The sequence below is a fragment of the Homarus americanus genome, unplaced genomic scaffold (genome assembly GCF_018991925.1).
Source record: "Homarus americanus isolate GMGI-L3 unplaced genomic scaffold, GMGI_Hamer_2.0 scaffold28, whole genome shotgun sequence".
NCBI classification, from domain to species: Eukaryota; Metazoa; Arthropoda; class Malacostraca; order Decapoda; family Nephropidae; genus Homarus; species Homarus americanus.
The window spans coordinates 3,732,551-3,753,777 of record NW_024742238.1 but is presented as its reverse complement, the minus strand read 5'-3'; the positions used below and the strand labels follow the sequence as shown (position 1 = coordinate 3,753,777).

Sequence of the window (21,227 nt, the reverse complement as noted above, 5' to 3'; positions counted from 1 at the left end):
GTACTCTTGTCCTTGAACCGCAGCAACACAGGGAAAACCCAGTCAACAGGAGGTCAGCTGTTAAACATTCTTTCTCGATCAGGCATTTCCTCCTACCTCTTAGTCTCTCTCACCAGCATCTGCCTCGCTCTCCTTATCACTGGGGAATCTCAGTGTCTGTACCTGAAAGTACTTGCGTCTGTAATTACTTGTGTACAGTTTCCCACAAAAGTCCTGTCGCCTATCCTGCTTGTATTTGTACCTGTACTTGTATCTTACCTATACTTGCCTATGCAACTATACTTTTACAATTATATTTATACCCGTACCTGTGAATATATTTGCATTTGTACTGTGCATTGTGTAGCCGCATTGTCTATGTACAGTTGCCCACAGGTACAGTATTCCACCCATCGGCGGCCTTCCCCAACATGTGGCAGTGTCAGAATCATAGTCGAACCTTCTTTACCGTTTTTACATCTATCATATCGCTTAGTACAAATCTCGAGTATAAATATTACAGAAAATATTGTTGATCACATGTTCGGAAAGGCTATCGAGGGGTGGAACACTGTACCTGCAAGCAGCTGTACATTGTTTGCATCTCTACACTACGTACATTGTTTGTGTAACTGCAATAAGGTCTTTCTACAGTGGTAAGTATTCTTTTTTTACTTCTATCCTTTGTTACACTGGCACAAATTTCTGTCTCTCCCCTTTTTATTTCTGCAAATGGAATTGGAATGGTTTAGCGTTATCTGTCTGGTTCTTAACACTGGTTAACGCACTATTACATATTGATTGACTCTTGCCCTTTGAATAATTCAGTTGTTTAGAGGTCAATGGGTTAAGCGTCCGTCGATGCTCCAATGACCATGATATTAACAAAGTCTTTCTCCCATGTTGATATAAGGGTCACTGGGTCAAATATCAAGGTCATTGTTGATATTAGATCCAGTCACAGGGGCGGATCCAGGGCGGGTCCGGATCCCCCGTTTTGCATCATAAAATTTCTATACTTTTTCTTTAAGGCAGTATTTATTCATGGGTTTTTGTATAGTAAAAAGTAAATGCTATTGACCTCAGAATATCTCCTAATATCAAGTGCACTTGATTTGAAAATGGCCTCAAAGCGCACATGGTATTGGTCAGATATCACAAAATTTTCTGGGGGACTTACAGCGTCCCCCCAATAAAAAAAAGGCTGGTGGGCTCGCTGTGCTCGCTATGCTCCCCCACCCACAACTTCTTGGACCACCTCCCCATTTTGATATTCCTTGATCCGCCCCTGAGTCAGCAGTGGACTATCACGGAAGTCATGAGGTTGGAGTTTCAGGTCCCTTACTTTGAGAGGCTACCAGTCACAGTGTACCCAAAGGAAATTATATTTGGTACCGGTAAAATGCACTGGTTTAAGTTTCTTCTATATTTCTTTCTCAGTTAGCTAAGCACGTATACCCGAATGACACGGAGATGGGAGACAACCCTGGCCAGACATTGCATTGGTCACTCTGGGGCCTAGAATGACCAGTGCAATGTCTGGCCACGGCTGTCACACAACCAGCCACCTGATGACCCAAGAGCCCCAGCCAGTTGATCTGAGGACCAAAAAGCGTAACCGAATTAAAGTAGAGCTGGACACGAGATTTGTCGGAATTTTTATCTCCTTCCCTCTGCGACGAAGAACTCGTAGGTAATGAGTCGTTGAATCGTTCGTTCAAGCAGTGGTTTTAATCGTTCGAACCTCACCTTCGTGCTTGACCGTCGAGGATTGGGAGGGTAAGCCTATAGTGTACACAGACGAACCTAAACGTGGGACATTTTAGTACCATTAACGAAAACTCCCTAAACTGAGATTTTTTTTTTTAAATTGTACCAGCGTTTTTAAAATTAGATGATTCCAGCAGCTGAACGAGCTTGCACTAGGCAGTAAAACAAAACAAGTCTCTTGAAAATTGCATTATATTGAACGTAAAAACATTATTGGAAAAAATGGTTTATAAAATTACCATTGTTTTTCTTCGTTCATTAATCGTATTTACTATAAATATCCAATAAAACAAACAAACAATTACAAGGAGGGTAACGAAGATCAGCCACTAGCCATATCTTAAAATTCCAGAAGCTATTAGTTCGTTTTTCCACTGCCCCTCTCCGTCGATCGTTGCAGTGTGGAGTACGTCGCGTTTAAAACTGTGGTTGTGGACACGACGGCCCCAGTTCGAGGCTCAAGGACCACTGGTTTATCTCTACCGGCGACACCAGCATCTTAGCGCCATCTCTAGGACAAGCATCCAACTTATCGGGATTGACGTAATCTCGTAAGACTTAATAGTTCCTTTGATATTCCTTGATATGGTAACAGCTGTACGGGCATTTGGACACCTGCCAGAATTAAAGGGTAATTATATGTATCTGCATTAATTTAGAGCTTCATTTGTATAGGTTAAATTGGCTGACATGGGAAGAAAGACTATATATATATAGTGGCGAAAGCAAACACAACAAACATCAGTGAAATAATCAATATTTCGAGACAACTTTCACTGCTGTATTTTGGTTGACATGTATCTCTTCTATAAGATCTGACTATCTAGGGGTAAAATATTGGATTATATGAACAAACTCAATTGAAATGACAGTTATCTAGAATAAGATTAGTTGAGGTCGTTACATTGTGTTCTAATTCACTAACAACTTACCTAACGTAACTAGATCTTTGATATGACCTCTGTACATGTTTAATCCCACAGCGTCCACTTTTAAGGCCCGGCTCACTGATATTTGATAATATTTAATTGGAGATCCTAGTACCACAGACCAGTACAGAATTACCCTGGACCACCTCCTTACTTTGGTATTGTCTGGCTCTTGACCCTAACACTGTTCCCATATCCTTCTCCCACATAACTGAAATTATTACAGCGCAGTACTGTAACAGAATGTGGTGTAGGCCCTAACCTGGTGTAGTTTTATGTTCTGAATTCAAAAATATTTATTTTCGGTAAATATTCGTCCATTGCCTGTCCTCAGGTTTGGATACAAGAATAGTTTACTGTTTTATGTTTTTCTGTGAGTTTTACCCAAATCTGACCTTAATTTCTTTTGCAAACTTGCGGTTTTTAGAAAGAATGAACATTTCATTTTTAAAAGAAATATCTAATTTGCACAAAAATGGAAGTCAAATTCGAGTAACACACAGAAAAACTATTCCCATACCAAAGGAACGAAACCTAACCTAACCTACAAGGAGGACATAACTGACTCAAGTGAGGAGTACAACCTCGGGTAAACATGGTGGGAACCTACGGACAGCAGACAGTACTGAAAATGATAAAATAGGAAAGAATGGGTTATATGTATTGATGGCATCAGCACGTACAGTACCTGAAATACATAAGGTTATGTTAGATTATAATAGGCTTGGTTAGATTAGGTTAGAAGGAAAGTCCAGTGATACTGATTGAAGCTAGGATTTATAACTTCTGTTCCGAATCTGCTTACGCTTAACAGGCTAGCCTCTTACCTTTATTCAGAGCCCTAAATATTTATTTTTTTAATAATTTTCAGTACTTTTGGTCAATGGTAGTTTCGACCAATGAGCCTGACCAGCATAGTGTGATAAGTACAGAACTGTACTGTACTAGAGAGCATTGTAAGAAGCCATTGTGGAACATCTACTATGAAACAACCTTGTGAAGGATTGCCATCGTGGTTTTATGCTGGGACGCTCCTGCTTGACACATCTACTCGATATTATTGCATTTTCACTCCTAAGATTGTTGGAGGGTAGGGGGATAGGTGATAAATAAAAAATTACTCATTTCCGACGGAAATGAAGGTCAAATTCGAGTGAATTTGATGTTCATTGTTAAAGCTGCCTCCTGAAAGCTGGGAATGCTGTACAGATGCCATTGCTACTTCACTACTGAGCAGTTGCTTCAAGTACACAGTCTTTCCTCGACTTACGACAGGGTTCCGTCCCGGCGACCGGGTCGTAAGTAGAATTGGTCGTAAGTCTAAAAGGCGAAAATAATACAGTACATAGAAATTCTAAAATGCGTGTCTCTTTTTCTTCTCAGCACCATGAGAATGAATGATAACATTTACCATTTGAACAAATTAAGTGAAGAAATATCTGTATTTTCTTTTTTTTAATATTTTTAAGCCTAGATAAACTTTTCTGACATTCTTGCCTGGGAGAAACTTATTGGTAAAGCTGCTTTTCCACTAAGTTACAGTTTTGAGTACAGTAAATTTATTATATGCTGTGTAGACAAGATCAACCTCGGTATATATATATTTTTTTAAGCATCAAGCACAGTACAGAAGTAGTCACAACTGTATTAGCAGGTAATCTAAAAGCACAGCACTCAATCTCTGAATAAACTTTAACTGGCTGGCTGCAGCCTGCCATAGTCATACTCTTTGGGTTGTGGTTCATAGACTGTACCTTTTAAAATACAAACTTTATATAATGTGCAAAGTTCACCACAGCTGCCACAGTCCACTAGGAGTATATATAGAATATAATTTTGTTTTGTGAAGCAAGAGAAGAATTGTGAATGAAAATTTTAGATATGAACAAAAACAGTCATTGTTAATTTTTTAAGTTTTATTTGTATGAGGTGTTTGACTCATAAATGGGGGCAGTTAAAGTGGTAAGCCTGAATGATAACTTTTTTGTTTTTTCCAGGTCCAAATACTGTGTCCAGGCCACTTAACTACTGGACAATTATGCCTACTGACAGAACTTTCTGGGACATCAGAACTCTCCCAAATACAGGATGCTTGGCAACCCTAGGTGAGAGCTGTGGAACCCTCTGATTTCAGGACTGAAAACTTCTTTACATTCCAATTACCTGTATTGATTTTCCAGGCAGGCTTCCTTTATGTTAATATAACAGGTGCTTTCATATCCCTGGCCAGTCGAAGGCAGCCAGCTTATCTCGGAACCTTAATTACTGCCTTGCTTTACCCACCATACTTGGGAAATCCTGGATCCCCTCAGTTATAATACAAAAGTGTTATACAGTATAATGGACATTTACATTGCATAGTACAGTACTGTACCTGTACAGTATTAATCATTCATGTGGTGGTGGAACTACATATACCAGCGTTATTTGAACTTAAATGAGAGATTTCCGGGTTTGGAGATGAATTTATAATCCCCAGAAGAATCACACATCTCCAAAAAATTTCCTGGTACTAGGGGGAGGTTTTTGGAAAGTCTAAATTATGCATCTTACATGGGCAAATACAGAGCTAATTATTTATGCAAACTAATGTGTAGAGGTGTAAGTACAGTACTGTACACTGTACAACTCCTTCTTTATGGTGGGAAAGACCACTGTACACATAAAATATATTGTAAATAATCCAAATATACTACTGTATGTACTATGCAGTACTTGTTTGTACTCACCAGCAGGAGCTGTCATCTTGGGCTTGTGATGCAGGCAGGCCAAATGTTGATATGATGATACAGGATGGCCTGCCATTGTCCTGTAGCAGGTGTTACTGTCACTGACCTTTTCCGCCATAAAGAAGGGATTGTACACGGACTGTACAGTATACAGTACTGTATACTATATGTACTGTATTTGCACCTCTACACATTAGTCTACGTTAGGCATACACTATCACTCTATGTACAGTACAATATGTGCATTACAGTGCTTTTGTACTTACTGAATGCACAGTACAGTACAGTAAGTCCTTGCTTAACATTGGGGTTACGTTCCTAAAAACGCAACGTTATATGAAACAATGTTAAGCGAATCAATTTTCCCCATAAGAAATTGATAAAATATGGGACCTATGTTCCTGAGCCTCCCTTTGCCCCATGAAATACATTACAGTACATATACAGAAAATCATTGCCATTTTTATAGAAAATAGTGCATATATATACAACTGCTACGTTTGTATTGGTACTCACCGATGGCCAGAGGTTGTAGAGCGAGTGTGTGGTGGGTAGTGAAGCGGAGGAGGCGAATGGCTGGAGGGGAGGAGTATGGTGGGAGTGGAGGAGGAGGAGGAGGACGAGGACGGGAGAGAAGGAGGGTGGCGAGTCACTGAGACTGCAGCTGTCGAGAGAGCATAGCTGGGCCAGATGAGAGAGGGTGATATGCCATAAAAAGTAGTCCATGACGACGCAAAATGACTTTGTACCGAGTCATCGGGACGTTAAACGAATTTTTGGTACCTAAAGATTAGCAACGTAGTACCGAAGCAACGTTAAGCGGGCCGGCATCATACGAGGTCTTACTACTGTATACACATAACTGGAATCACTTTTTACATCTTAACACTGTATTCTTGGCTTATTGTTTCCTGGTACAGTAATATACAGTGTATTGCACAACACAAATAGTATGCACAAACAGCAGCGAATAAGGGAACAACCTTGTACAGTTGCAGCAGAATATGAACTAAGTGCACGAGCCTATGGCCTAAGTTACTCAAGCAGCTAGGCCACCGAAGCTCCCGGGACGTGGGGACGCGTTGGAGCGTGACGCAATATCTCGAAACTCCCGAAAAGTTTGTTCCCATGCCTGGAACAGAGAATTTTTTTTAATTTTCCCAGAAAATGCAAATGATTTCATCCTCGGAAAATCATTCCCATGCCCGGAATGGAGAGAATTTTCCAGGAAGGCTCAAAATTCATTCCCGATATTGGAAAGTTTTGGAGACCAGAAATTCCAGCTAATGGGGAGATTACTTATGTAATGTACTGTATGCTCCCGATTTACAAGTAGCTACTTATTTAACTTATTTTCCTAATGGCCATGCCAAGGGAAGGTGGATGGTTGCTTGTGTAGGATCCCTCCATTGTTCTACATAGCCTTGTCAAAGACTATTTTAATACCCAGTACTGATTTCGATTCCACAGCTTGAGCTGGTAGACTGTTCCATAGTTCTACCACCATCTGTGTGAAGAAGTATTAGGTTACATTTGTCCTGCAAAATATCATGGCAAGCTTAAAGTTACTCTCCATGTGTTGGTGTGTGCCATCACATAAAAAAGGCCCAAGTTCATGTCTTCCATTCCTTTCAAGGTTCTGAATGTCTCTATGAGAGATATGCCTTATTGTGTCATGTCTGAAAAGTTGTTACTCCTAAGGCCCTCAGTCTGTTTGGATAATCAAAATGATAATGTTGGGATCATCTTAGTCACTCTGTACTGTATTGCACCTTTTTCTAGAGATGCTAATTATTTCATGAGGTAAAGTTTCCATGTCTGTATGTAAACAAGAATCCAGACTGGGATGTATGGGAGATTAAAAACTTGAAAGAACTTTTTATTATCTTTGTATTTGAAGGTACGTGTTATACAGTATACTGTACAGTATTACCTCTCTACCAAAATAATTTGTGAGTGGCCATTTCGTTATAGGGATTTTTCTGATTAAAAACAAATCTGAAAAACTCATTTAATACCAAACTTTGTTCAGTATACAGTATATAAAAAAGTTAAGTATTTTTAATTGCGATTAATTTTCACTACGTACTGTATACCGTTTTTTTTTTTTTCTCTCTCTCTCTCAAGATTGTACATCAAAATAGAGTAACACATGGATATTGTAAAAAAAAAAATTCTATATTCAGGGATGTGATTTATCCATATTTTCACAGTTTTTTCCCATCATTTTGGGCAACTCATGTGAATCACATAGATTTGTTGAAAAAAATTGGGGAGATGGTATGACGAGAAATGTTTGACAATAATTGACCCTCTAGTGTCGATGGGTCTACCGTGTGAGGACGATGAGCCAGTGTACTGAGTATAGTGGCCGCACTCTACATATTCATGCTCTATTTCTCATTGGCTGAGTAGTGTGCGTGCGTGCGTGTTCCCCAGGGGGCCAGGTCTGTAATCATGTTTGTGTGTTCCCCCCAGGGGGTCATGGCTGTAAGGCAGGTGTTTGTGTTCCCCAGGAGGGGGACCCTATGATGAGTGGTAACATAAAACTCAACAGTTTTATACTATATTTTCTTTATTTCGAAGCCACTTTAGAGTATTCTAATGATTTTTTGACAACTTTTATAGTTTCATTACATGTAACAATAAACGTAGCGGTTGGGCTGGCAGGTCAGATATATATACGTATATATATGTATATATATATGCTTGTGCACATGCATATTATGTATCCAGTGTGTTTTAACAACAGGAATACCAGCTCTATTTTTTGAAGCTGTAATATTGTCTTGCTTTTAATTATCAGACTTTTAATTCAGATAACTTTTTCTTTCAGATATATTATCAGGCAGTACTGAAACAAATGGACCAATTCAACAACTACAAAATTGCTAAAAGCAAGATATAACAAAAGCCAAAAGTTTTGTCCTGTGAATACCTATCATTACAGCGCCAGTCATGTGGATGGTTGACTTTGTACCGAAGATGGTGTGAGTAACAGTTGTGTCATAGCAATACTTAAGAAATGTTGTTATTGATGTTTGTATAAAATCTAATGCTTGTGGACATACAATGGAGGGTCAGCTGAAGTGTACCACATCATCAGCAGCAGTAGACAATGTTAATGATTCAGAACTAGTTACTGATTCCAAACATGGGGAAACGTTTTGTGAAGCAAAAGTTTTGAAGAACTTTGTATGTGGTGATCAGATTCAAGAAAAGTAGCAACTTGTAATTTAAAAAAAAATGGAAAGTAGCAAGAGGAATGAATCCACTTTCCTTAAAAGTTCTTTGGATGGTGATGTAAGTGACTCCACAATCAGAAGATCTCAAAATAGTGACTTGAATAATACAGAAGCCTTTGCATGTTCTGTCTGTGGAAAAGAATTCAAGCTTGAAACAAGTTTAATGAAGCATACTTGGTTACATACTGGAAAACAACCTTTTGCCTGTTCAGTATGTAACAAAAGGTTTGCAGAGAATGGCAACCTTACAAAACATATGAGAATACATACAGGAGAAAAGCCATATTTATGTAAAGTATGTGGCAAAAGATTTACACAACGTTCTAGTTTGTTGTATCACTCACGAACTCATACTGGAGAAAAACCACACCAATGTGATATTTGCAGGAAAAAGTTTTTGTCCACATCTGGTCTAAGCAGTCACAAAATAACACATTTAACAACGAAACCGTATTCGTGTGAAATATGCGGCAATGTCTTCTCAAGAAAAAATTACCTGGGTTTGCATAGGATGGTTCATACAGGAGAAAAACCTCACGAATGTATGGAGTGTGGGAAACTTTTTACGCAGAAGGGTAAACTAACGAGTCACACTAAACTGCATACCGGTGATCGGAAATATAAATGCGAAGAATGTGGTAAAGCTTTTGTTTTAAATTGTCAGCTCAAAAGACATGTTCGAATTCATAGTGGTGATCTTCCTTACCAATGTGAAATGTGTGGGAAGAGATTCTTGCACAGGACTAGTATTGTTGAACATATTAAAACTCACACAAACGAAAAGCCACATGCTTGCAAAGTTTGTGGTAAAAAGTTTAAAAATAAAGGTGGAGCAACAATACACATGTCATCACATTCACAGGAGAAGCCTTTTGAGTGTGAGGAGTGTGGGAAGAAATTTACTTTGAAGACCAACCTTAACCATCACTTAAAGATTCATGAAGGAATCAAAGATTTTGTCTGTGATATATGTGGACAGAAATTTATTTTCAAAAATAGACTTGATCATCATATGAGAATGCACAGAGGTGAAAAGGATTATGTATGCAAAATATGTGGTAAAGGCTATTCCTGGAAACCAAGTTTTATTCAACATATGAAAAGGCACTCTATCAAGCTAATCAGGGAAACTGAAGATTCACCAGAAAATGATAAAAAGAATTCCTTACTCCACGAACAAAATACACCAGTTGACTTTGAATTTGTAGAGTGTGGGGCCACAGATTCAGCAAGTGAAGGTGGCAAATGTGAGGATGAAGTTAGTCCAATTTCTGAAATGAAAGAGGGGTTGAATCTTGATTCCCTTTGTCCAGTGACAAAGGACCTCACTTGCTACCCTACCGATACGGATGTAAAGGAAAGTAAAATGAACCCGTGTTTATCTGTAATAACCGTCGGGGAGTCGAGAGAAATTGGATTGAAAAATAACTGGGAATTGCCATCACATTCAAATACCAGCCATAGTCCCATAAAGAAAGAATCAGTGGATGTAGCATCTATCAAAGAGGAAGTTCTGACTTGGGAAGAATTGGACCAGTAATAATGGGGTTCTCGTACAGTCTGTACGGTCCAATGTCATTAGTGCCTTGATACTTGAAGTCTCCATAGCAAGTTATTTTATATTTTATGCTTGTTGTCCTATTTCTTCATGTGTCTGTCCCCCAGAAATTGTCATATTAGATTTTAAATATAAAATAGATAATGTAATTATTGATGGAACATAATTTGTTGTTAAGTTTAGAGACCCAAATAGAGGAATGTTTAGAATGATTTGATGTTAGCTAGGTAAGGCCTAAATAGATTAGGTACCTTGACAAAGAGTAACATTGAATCTCAAACAATTGTAAATTGTAGTCATGATAGTTTACATAAGAGATGTTATCTTGTGGATGTGTACCTTTTTTTATTAACTTATGTATAGCATTTAGATGTAAATTTATTTATAGTTACCTGTACAGTACATTATTTTAAAATCCACATTTTTTGTGGAATATGTTAATTATAGAATTTACAAGAAGGTGGTACAGGTGGATGATATGGGGGCAGTGCATTAAGAAGTAATTTATTATAGATTTATCAAACTGGACATGTCACATTGCCTTGAATGAAAATTTTATCAGGGTCGAAATATTAATTGTTTCATCGTAGTTGACACACACAGTAATAGGCTGTGGTTGCAGCTACAATGAAGCATTTAATTGGTCTTTTTACTGTCACAGAAGATAAGGTGGGTTATATTTTTCAAGTAAGTGGACTCCACAGGATGTTGTACTCAGAAAGTATTACTGTATACTGTACAGTGGCTGCAATTGAAATCTTTACATTTTTGGCGCAAATGAAAAGTTTACACGGCGTGCAGTGTAAAGATTTTAATTGTGTTCCCGAGCATACACAAATGGGAGGATTTTGTGTTTACGTCACCGCCTCCCACACGCCACCAAGGCCACTCGCTTGAGTAAGCCACGCTGTCTGAAAGAGAGAGGTGCAAATATACGTATCACCACCACCAGGCATTCTTCACTTTTGCGCCCACTTTGAGAGCCTATATCTCCACTCAGACTGAATAGAACGGGTCGCAACAAGCTCGCAATAAATGAAAAAGCTCTGGCTTTAACCCAAATAGAACTGGGGATGGGTGTGATACGTTTAGCCACAGACTTAAAAGTTTCAAGGCAAGCCATTTACCACTTAAGAAACGCAGCGGCGACTTACCACCCAGCACTACACCGAAGAGGAAAGTGGGATCTGGGGCAGTTAGGAAGACTTCACCAAGGACAGACAACATCCTGAAGTGTGAAGTGATGTCTGATCCTGCTGAAACAGGTTCTACACTGAAGAAAAAGCACCCAGACCTCCTCAAACATGTGGCAATCAGGACCATACAACATCGTCTCCAGAAAGACCTCGGTTTACCGACTCGGCTCACACCTAAGAAGCCTCTTCTCACCGAGGCTATGAAGAAGAAGAGGCTTAATTTCTGTAAGAAATACGAGCACTGGACATCAGACGACTGGAAGAAGGTGACGTTTAGTGATGAAAGCACCTTTAGGCTGGTGAGGGGTGCCTCGAAGAGCGTGCGTCGGCCCAAGAATGTGTCGCGGTACTCTCCAAAGTACACAGTCAAGACAGTGAAGCATCCAGATATTGTAATGGTGTGGGGTGCTTTTAGTGGTTGTGAGGGCAGGGGAGATCTGTACTTCCTTCCCAAGAATGTCACGATGAAGGGAACTAATTATATCGAGGTGTTAAGGGACCACATGCTACCGTTTTGGCCAATCCATCAATGTCATAAATTCATGCATGATGGTGCCCCTGCCTACAAGTCAAAAACAGTCACAAAGTTCCTCAGTGACAATGAAATTGATGTGTTAGAGAGGCCTGGTAACTTCCCCTACTTAAACCAATCGAAAATGCTTGGAACATGATGAAAAACAAGATTCAAGGGGCCAGACCCAGCGACATCAAGGACCTGCAGGTTGCGCTGAGGAAGTTGTGGGTCAACATGGACGTCTCCTACTTTGCCAACCTCACCCAATCAATGCCAAAACGACTGCAGATGGTATTGAAAACGAAAGGCAACATGATAAAATACTAAATATAAAATAAATACTGTAATATAAGTCATGTTTTTAGTGTTTATTCTCCTCCAAATCTCAAGGTGAACACAATGTCAACATTTCTTTTGTGGTGACTGTATGTGGTTTAGATTTTTATGCCATGTATATCAACCCAATATACAGTAGTAGCGGTTGTACAAGAACAGGAGAATCGACCCAGAATAATGCGAGTTCAATATAGACGGATGCGGCTCATTTATGAACCTTTCTCGAGCAACTTGCAAGAGAGGTGTGATTATCTATGCTAGGCAAGACCTTAGAGCCCTATAAATACCAGTCCCTATTAATACTAGGCCCTATTACGATTAGATCCCATTGCGACTAGACCCCATTACGACTTGGTCCCATTAATACAAGGCCCCATTACGACTAGTCCCCATTACGATTAGACCCCATTACTGTTAGACCCCTTTCGACCAGTCCCCCAGCTGTTAAGGCATCTGTTTGGATCACTCGTTCACTTGGCGTTGAAATTTCTGGCGTATGTTGTGGCGTCTGGTGTGCGTTGTGGCATCTGGCGTGTGTTGTGGCATCTGGCGTATGTTGTGGCGTCTGACGTATGTTGTGGCGTTTGGCATATGTTGTGGCAGCTGGTGTACCCTGAAGCGCAATAATAATGTGTATCTGTGTGGCGTTGGAGAATGGTGTCCCCTTGTGCCATTAGGTGCGCCATAGTGGACATAATGTGCGTACACTCACTCACACACACACACACACAAATTGGCCATCAGCTAACTAGAGGTCTCTCCGTATGGTCCATTAACTTAAATGATTTGAAATGGACGATGGATGAGAGGCAGTTGGAATGAGATGTGTATGAAGTCGGGAGAGGAAGTAGACGATATTATAGAAGTCAAGTGAAAGTCTTAAGAACTATGTTTATGTGGGGAGGGGGGCGAGGGGATGACATAAAACTGTAAATATCTGGTGGTGTTAGTCATGGCTCCAAACTTTATCCCAGTTAGTATTCTTTCACTGTTTTTCCTCACATGACCTAGTGTGTGTGTGTATGCATGTGTGTGTATGTGTGCATGTGTGTGTGTGTGTGTAAGATTAAAAGATGATGTTGATGCTGAGTATCTGTTGTGACGTGGTAGTCGATTCTCTTTACCTTCACACACACACACACAAGAGAAATTTGAGGATGGGCGTGATGTTGGCTGCAGGAGAAAGTCATTCGTGAGTAATGCTAAAAGCTTCCTTAACCTCTACCTACCTACCCGCCCACCCGCCATCTTTATTTCATTATACACACCATACCTGACCTGACTGATGGGTGTTTGTGAGTGAGGAGGTTTTGTTTACAAGGACAACTTAACAGGGACAATCTTGTTTATCTCACCTTACGTTGTCTTCTTCACTTAAAAAATGTGTCTGTCTGTCTGTCTGTAAACCCAAAATTAGTAAACTGTAAATATATCACAACGAGATCCAAGACGATATCGATAGTCAGTTGTTTTTTGGGGGCTGTGATCTCATCAAAGGCTCTGGACTCGTGGGCTGTGTCCCCAGACCTTTACCTATCTACTGTCAATCATTGGACCCCATACCACTGCCGCAGCTGCTACGACCGTCGGTTCATCTTCTCCGTCTGTGCCCCGGTGTCTCTCTGTAACAAGACATCGGCCGCTGCCGCTCGAGTGAGGAAGCCTGTTTGGACCATCCCCAGGGCCACTGCTGTAGGAAATATCTGTTCATTGTTTGATTCCATTAATTGCTGACTCCCATTAATTGTTTGATTCCATTAGTTGTTGACTTCCATTAATTGTTTGATTCCATTAATTGTTGACTGCATTAATTGTTCGACTCCCGTAATTGTTATTTGATGGTTGTTGAGTGGTGTCAGAGTTTTGTGTTATATTTTTTTATAGTAAAGAGATGTCCATCTCAAACGGTTGTTTGTTATTCCTCAGAAAACCATGGTCCTTGACTTTCCTTTATTAAGATCCCAGGTCTTTACATAGGTATGAAGAGAAATGTATTTGTTTGTTGGAGGCATTAGGAGCCATAAAAAACTACAGGCCCCTTCCTAGGTTATACAGTATTAGAAACCAGAGCTGGAGAGAAATATAGTAAAGTTTCTTCACTACCGCCCACCACTGTTAGAAACTTATGTATTGTTCTGTACAAATTTGTGAATCATTGATATGTAACTTTAGTCTACAGTACAGTATAGGGAGACCCTGATTTACGAAGATTTGATTTATGAAAATTCACAGTTACAAAAGAAAATCCAAGTTTTGATTTACAGTTAAAAATCCTGACATTATTAAAATATTAACATTCGTACAGTGGTTCCCCGATTTACGCGGTCAATTGAACCCACGGAGTAGCGCGTGAAACGAGAAACGCATAAATGGAATAACAGAACATATGGGATTAATTGAAATAGAGACCGGGCCGACTCCCAAACTCCACTTTTTCAGACACAATACCTACGTTGTAGTAAAAATAACATCTTAATTTTATGATGGTATGCACACAATTAATAATTAGAAATATCAATAATATTAGGTTTTTTAACACATACATTAGTAGAAAAGATGGCTGGGCACACGGGGATGGGGGGGTTGGTTCCGAGGCAGAGGGCAAATTATTGGCCCTCGCCTGTATCACTTGTATCAATTGTATCACTATCCACCACAGAGGCTTGCAGGGCCTCTTTGTCAAACCCCATAATTCCATATCCTCACTATCACTATGACTGACTTGGGCCGGCTGTGGTGGGTGGCGGGTGAAGAACTCGGTAATGTTTTGATGACTGGGCGTCCTTGTGCACACCCTAACCGTGCCGCTTCCCGCGTAAATGAGTAAATTCACTGAGTAAATCGGGCGTCCCAGTTCTGGCAAGGTACCGCGTAAATGACCAAACGCATTTACAAGAACCGCGTAAATCGAGGTTCAACTATTTTTTTTACTATCGATACTCCTGCTTATTTCACTAATTTATGTAATTATTCTTTAACACTCACAATGTTATTCACCCTTTCGCCATGTGTTACGCATTTGCCATTTTATTCTGGCTACCACCAGACATTTTATTCAGCTTTGGGTAACCTCCCGCTGTGAAAGGGTTAAGTCTACAAAAATAAGCTTTCAGTGTGTCATCTTTCTCCTACAATCACCATATAACTTACTTCTCAGACTTGTGTGAGGATGGGTCACTCACACCACCACAGTTTGTCCAATTCTACTGTATATTCTTAAATTTTATAAACTGATTATTTTCAATTAAGGTGTAGAGATGTAAGAGTGAGTGTGGAATTTGGAGGTGTGGAGAATGTCAACAATGCAACGAGGGAGGGCGAGTGGTGCTTTAGATGATGGCCGAGATAGTGTTCATCCCTTGTAAACAAAGCAGCGGGAATTTAGGATAACAAAATAACTTATCGGGGGTCCAGCGTGGGATAGTTGTTGTTGTTTTTTTGTGCAGAAAGTATCTCTTAATTATATAATAAAGGTCTTTGTACTGTATTACCACACTATGTAACATAATTATTATACATGTTGGTTTAGTGTTCCATACTGTTCACTCTGTTACAAATTTCATCTGGTTTCTCTTTAGTACAGCACTCTACATGTATAAATTATTACTGTACTTAAATGTTTATTATTGGTTTATAATCATTGTGCACACAGACACACACAAAAACAAACATTTAAAAACATGTTTTGTGGTATTATAAAACTTACCTTGTAGGAATATAGCGGGTATCTCTGCTTTTATAATAAGAGTTTATAGGAAACTGCTTCAATTTATGAAAATTTGATTTCTGAAAGGCATTCCAGGAACAGAGCCCTTTCATAAACCTGGGTCTGCCTGTACAGTACTGTGCTGCTCCCAACATATTTGCTCTACATCATAGTACAGCAAATGCAATCTTTCTCAAGTTATTTTTGTGCAGAATTTAGAAGCACAACCAATATCATGAATTTAAATAAACATTTCAGAATGTAGTAGCTATATGCATTTGAGCTACAGCATCTAAATACTGTACAGTACAGTATATGAATTAGTTCAAAATGCAGTACGTATACTTAACCCGTAGGTGAAATTTTTTCTAAAATATGTTTAAGTAATAGCAATTGGATATGCAATTTAAAAATTTGTACTGTACTGTCCTGTCTAAAGCTAAGTAAATTTAGCGGGTTCAGGTACATTCAGGAGCCGGTGCATGCCCAGTATTTGCCAGAGACATGACCGATCGCCCGGGCGGCTAGCAAGCCGATCTTTTAGTGAAGAAGATAAATGAAAAGAGACGTGACCGATCGCCCAAGCGGCTAACAAGCCGATCAGTGGCGAAGAGGATAAAAGAAAAAAGATATAATAGTGGACAGGAAATCCTTAGAAGTGATAATGGAAATGGCAATTGCAGTCTGCTTAATGCACCAAACGATTCCAGATATTGACATGTTAATGAAAATTATGAAATTAGGTAATTTGACAGCAGTGCCTTTACTGTCAGTTGTTACATCAGTAGACAAATTCTTGGGTTGAATGCTGAAGGATTTAATTAATTATATCATGACTTAAGTAGAATTATCTTTTACAGACACACACCAGCCAGACCATAGTGAAAATGAAGTAGTTAAGAATGAAGAACTAACCCTGAACTCATCTCCAGGGTGTCCTTCATCACAGCATTCCTCTCCCTCTTTCTTCCTTTTGTGGCTACAAGACTTCTCACCACACATTCCTAAGACCAGTATAATAGTCTTATCAGCATTGTTTAGTCATTGGTAATACAGAATAAAGTATGTCACTGGTGGAATTGATGTAGATTTGTGACTATTGTCTGGCGATAACATTGAAGAAGAGAGGAACTTCCTCAAGATTAGAAGAGTCGAGGTTAAACATATTGTGAAGAAAGGGAAGGAAGTCGTCACAAAGACGGTTTAGTGTGGTCTTAGCATCAGTAATTGTGATGGGTACTTTGGTTTAGCTGGAGAAAATTAAGAGGAGTTTCATTCACATAAATGTTGAAAGTTAGTGAATGTATTGCACAGTGGACTTGTGAAAGGTGTTCATATTCACACAATAGGGTATAGCCCTGTATATACCTTATTTATACGTACATGTGGTGCGCATACCTTTTGGACAAATATCTGATGTATTTCTTGGAAACCATCACACTGTAGATCTTGAAGTGTTTTGTAAGTCAAGAACACTGTATTGTCCAACTTTTTATTTTCACCCCGAGTGAGTGACGTGTATGTTGTGATGATGACTTGTGATTTATCAGCTCCTGGAAGTTTTTTTTTTTATGTATGAATGTGTACACGTGTTTATAATGTATGTATGGCCACTGGGTGAGTTGGATTAGTTTACATTTGTATGAGCCAGACTGATGTGGAATGTTTATAAGCATATTAAAGTAACATGGATCATTACCAGAGCTTTTGCCCCAGTACTGACTACTGTGGCAATACCCATTTCAAGTTGAAATGTGCAACTTAAGAGTTTGTTGTATTTCACCACGAGGTAGTTGGCGACTTCTGCTCGGACTTGTGTTCAGCCCCGGGAATATGTACTTACAACCCCCTTCCCCCTCTGCTCTCATCAAAGTCCCTCAGTGCCAGATCCTTAGTGTTCCATAATATACTGACCCTCAACAATCCTACCCATAACTTAGAATGTAAACACATGACTGGTTTAGAGTAACATTAGTGTTCAGAAAAGGTTGTTGTTGCAAATTGTAGGATGAAATACAATTTGTTTGTCTCCAGCTCTGTTCTCATTTTGGCCCATAAATGTATTTTGACGACGACCTACAATTTTTTTTTCGGCGAACGAGTTCTCACACCATGAATCCTAACCACTGTATAAGTGAGTACTGTAATTAAGCAGTGATGAGATGGTTTCAGTGTGGCTTCAAGTTGTCCTCCTTATGCGAGGAAGAAAAGTGGTACGAGTCAAAATGAAACATCTCTGATAAGCACAGTTGCCGATCCCATCGTAAAAGTTCCGTACCGTAGAATAGCCCCGCGTCTCGTAAGCCGACCCTTCATATAGTATTCCAGTAGAAAAATGCCACAAAAACTTTTTCACAAATTGAGGACTATCAGGGTAATATGAGTGCAAAGATGATGAAGAAAATGAATGGTGGTAATTTCTCTGCAGGAATATTGCTGGCTTGCAATTTAGTTTCACTCACTCCGCTGGTGTGAGAATATTTATGTGTTATACAGAATAGCTGCAAATGACCACCACCCACACACAGTTTTATTAATGGGGAAAGTGACACAATATCCTTACCCCTGCAATGCCAACAACCCCATACTCATCACATGACTACTCCATCTTATGTACTGTACCCAATAGTAGCAAAGGTTACTATGTGAACATAGTGACGACGAAGTCGCTTTGCCGTTTGAGACAGAAGTACAGAGGATCAAGAAATGTCGTTTCTGTAAATGCGTACCATATTTATAATTTATCGTCCTCACTGATTCCGTATTTGCCAAAAGGAAATATTTTATAATTGACTTTTGTACATAATAAAGTTACTGTAATCTGTAAAAAAACCATTTTATTTCAAGTCCTGCATTGTGTAAATTAGTCCAAAACTGATAATGTTCATCATGTGTACCTACAGTTGTGTTGTGTAGTGTAGTAGGTAGTAGGCAGCTACCAAACAGGGAGGTACTACCGCCTGGGAAGATATTGGAAGCATAATGTGTTGTCTAATGGTAGATCTTGCTGCCATATGTGACCAAGTCCCATGTTGCTGATCTGACTTTCTGCCTCATTTATACATAATTGCAGTCTCAATTGTTTCTCTTACTTGACAACACAACACAACATATACGAGTACTGTTGGCAAGTACTGGGCTTGTACTGGCTTCTGAATGTATCTCAACCTGCTCCAGTGTTGGTCAATTCTTGTCTCGAAACAGCTCACATTCGGTGCCTTCACAACACACACTGACAGATTGTTCCAAGAGTTTACAACTCTCACTCTGAAAAGGTTGCCCTTCAGTTTTCTGGGCTTCTGGTTTCTTCAACCTTGAACTGCGACCCCTAGTGGGGCTAGCGTCCGCCAGCTCCAGGTAAGGGCACTCAACTGAGTAGTGCTCTTTGAGATGTTTATACACCTCAATTAGGTCGCCCCTTGCCTGCCTGTAGTATAAGCTAGGCAATTTCATGCGCTCTAATCTCTCAGAGGTGCTGAAGTGTAGGCACCAGTCTGGTGGCCCTCTGGACATTTTCAATCAACCGACAGTCGTAGCATATCTCGGGGACCAGCCCGGGTGACAGTACTCAAAACGGGGAAGCACCTCGCTAATGAAGATCGTTACGAGGGACGGACCGTCTAGATATCTGAACGTCCTTCCTACAAGACCTACTAGTTTTGTTGTCTGTCTGTCTCTGCCTGTATGCCTCTGTAAGTTGAGGATATGAACAAGTACTTGTGTATACTGTATGTGTCTACATGTTATCTTGGCACTTATACTGTTACCACCACAACAACAATACAACTCTGAACGGGTAGTGTATCAAGGAGTTTCCACACCACAACCGCATCCAGCCCACACCACCATGTACTGATCGCTCGCTATAACAACATTCATATTTCTACCCATTGTAAAAACTCCATTCCTTCCCTTCCCTCCCTCCCTTTTCCTTATCATTCACTTAACTTCTCCTCCCTCTCTTGCATTCCCATCCTCCCTTTCCTTTCCCTTCCCTTCCCTCCCTTCCCTTACCCTCCCCCCTCGCCTGGCAGGGCCCCTGCCATCCCTGGGAGGACCTCTGGGGGCGCCGCTGTCCCTGAGAGAGCCCCTGGGGGTGCCGCCAACCCTGGAGGGCCCCTGGGAGCGCTGCTGTCCCTGGCATGATGGCCCTCGGGGGCGCCATCACATCTAGCAGGGTCACTCGGGGCACCAACGCCCCTGAGAAGGCCCCTGGGGGCGCCGCCGTTCCCGGGAAGGCCCAGAGGGGGCTCCGCCGTTCCTGTTCCTGGGAGCGCTGCTGTCCCTGGGGGCGCCTCCGTCCCTGGGAGAGGCCCCGGGGGCTTTAGACTTACAATTTTTGTCATTTCGGCCAAAAAATGGATTTTATTCAAAATTTCATTATAGGTACTCCTGAATGTGCTGCTTAAGGATCTGTTAACCAAAATTTGATATCTTGATTATAACTTGTTCAAATGGCTTTTAGAAAATGTTCAAATGATTTTTAGAATATTTTAATTACTTTTGCAATGCTAATTACTCGCCACTTATGGGTTTTCGAGGTCATTTCTTGGTGCTTGTGTATTATTCTGGATGTGCTTAAATAGTTAGTTTTGTTGGTTTGTTGTTTTTTGTTTTGTGTTTTGTTTTGTTTTGTGGTGTGTTGTGTTTTTTTGTTGTGTTTTTTTTTGTGTTTGTTGGGGGTTTGGTGTTGTTTTTTGGTTTTGTTGGGCACATTAAATTTAGTTCAGAGAAAACGTATTTTGGCCAAAAACTTTAAGGCTTTAGACTTACAATTTTGTCATTTTCGGCCAAAAATGGATTTTGTTCAAAATTTCAGTATAGGTACTCCTGAATGTGCTGTTAAGGATCTGTTAACCAAAATTTGATATCTTGATTATAACTTGTTCAAATGGCTTTTAGAAAATGTTCAAATGATTTTTAGAATATTTATTACTTTTGGAATGCTAATTAGTCGCCACTTATGGGTTGAGGTCATTTCTTGGTGCTTGTATATTATTCTGGATGTACTTAAATAGTTAGGCACATTAAATTAGTTCAGAGAGAAAACGTATTTTGGCCAAAATCCTTTAAGGCTTTAGACTTACAATTTTTGTCATTTTCGCCAAAATGGATTTTGTTCAAAATTTCAATATAGGTACTCAGGGCTGTGGAGTCGAAGACAAACCGACTCCACCTCAAATTATGCTTGACTCCGACTCCTTGGCCTATTTTGTAACAACTATTTCTCATCCTAATTGTAATTTGTATGTTGTAACCTGCATA

At 39.9% G+C, this 21,227-nt stretch overlaps 2 protein-coding genes and 1 long non-coding RNA gene across 3 annotated transcripts; 2 read left to right on the top strand and 1 right to left on the bottom strand.

Annotated features, from left to right (window-relative positions):
• The first annotated feature begins 2,281 nt into the window (after positions 1-2,281).
• Positions 2,282-18,922, top strand: LOC121876564. Its single transcript, XR_006090777.1, has 4 exons — positions 2,282-2,380; positions 4,676-4,783; positions 8,244-8,397; positions 16,823-18,922. It is a non-coding gene; the product is annotated as an uncharacterized LOC121876564 (long non-coding RNA).
• On the top strand, positions 8,407-10,194 carry LOC121876563 (zinc finger protein OZF-like). Its single transcript, XM_042381765.1, has one exon. The coding sequence runs from the start codon at positions 8,654-8,656 to the stop codon at positions 10,190-10,192; it is 1,539 nt and encodes a 512-aa protein (XP_042237699.1). The 5' UTR covers positions 8,407-8,653; the 3' UTR covers positions 10,193-10,194.
• A 498-nt stretch (positions 18,923-19,420) lies between the features above and the next one.
• On the bottom strand, positions 19,421-20,308 carry LOC121876556 (putative cuticle collagen 99). Its single transcript, XM_042381756.1, has 2 exons — positions 19,990-20,308; positions 19,421-19,467 (listed from the first exon to the last, which is right to left on the bottom strand). The coding sequence occupies exons 1-2, from the start codon at positions 20,306-20,308 to the stop codon at positions 19,421-19,423; spliced, it is 366 nt and encodes a 121-aa protein (XP_042237690.1).
• Between the last annotated feature and the right edge of the window lie 919 nt (positions 20,309-21,227).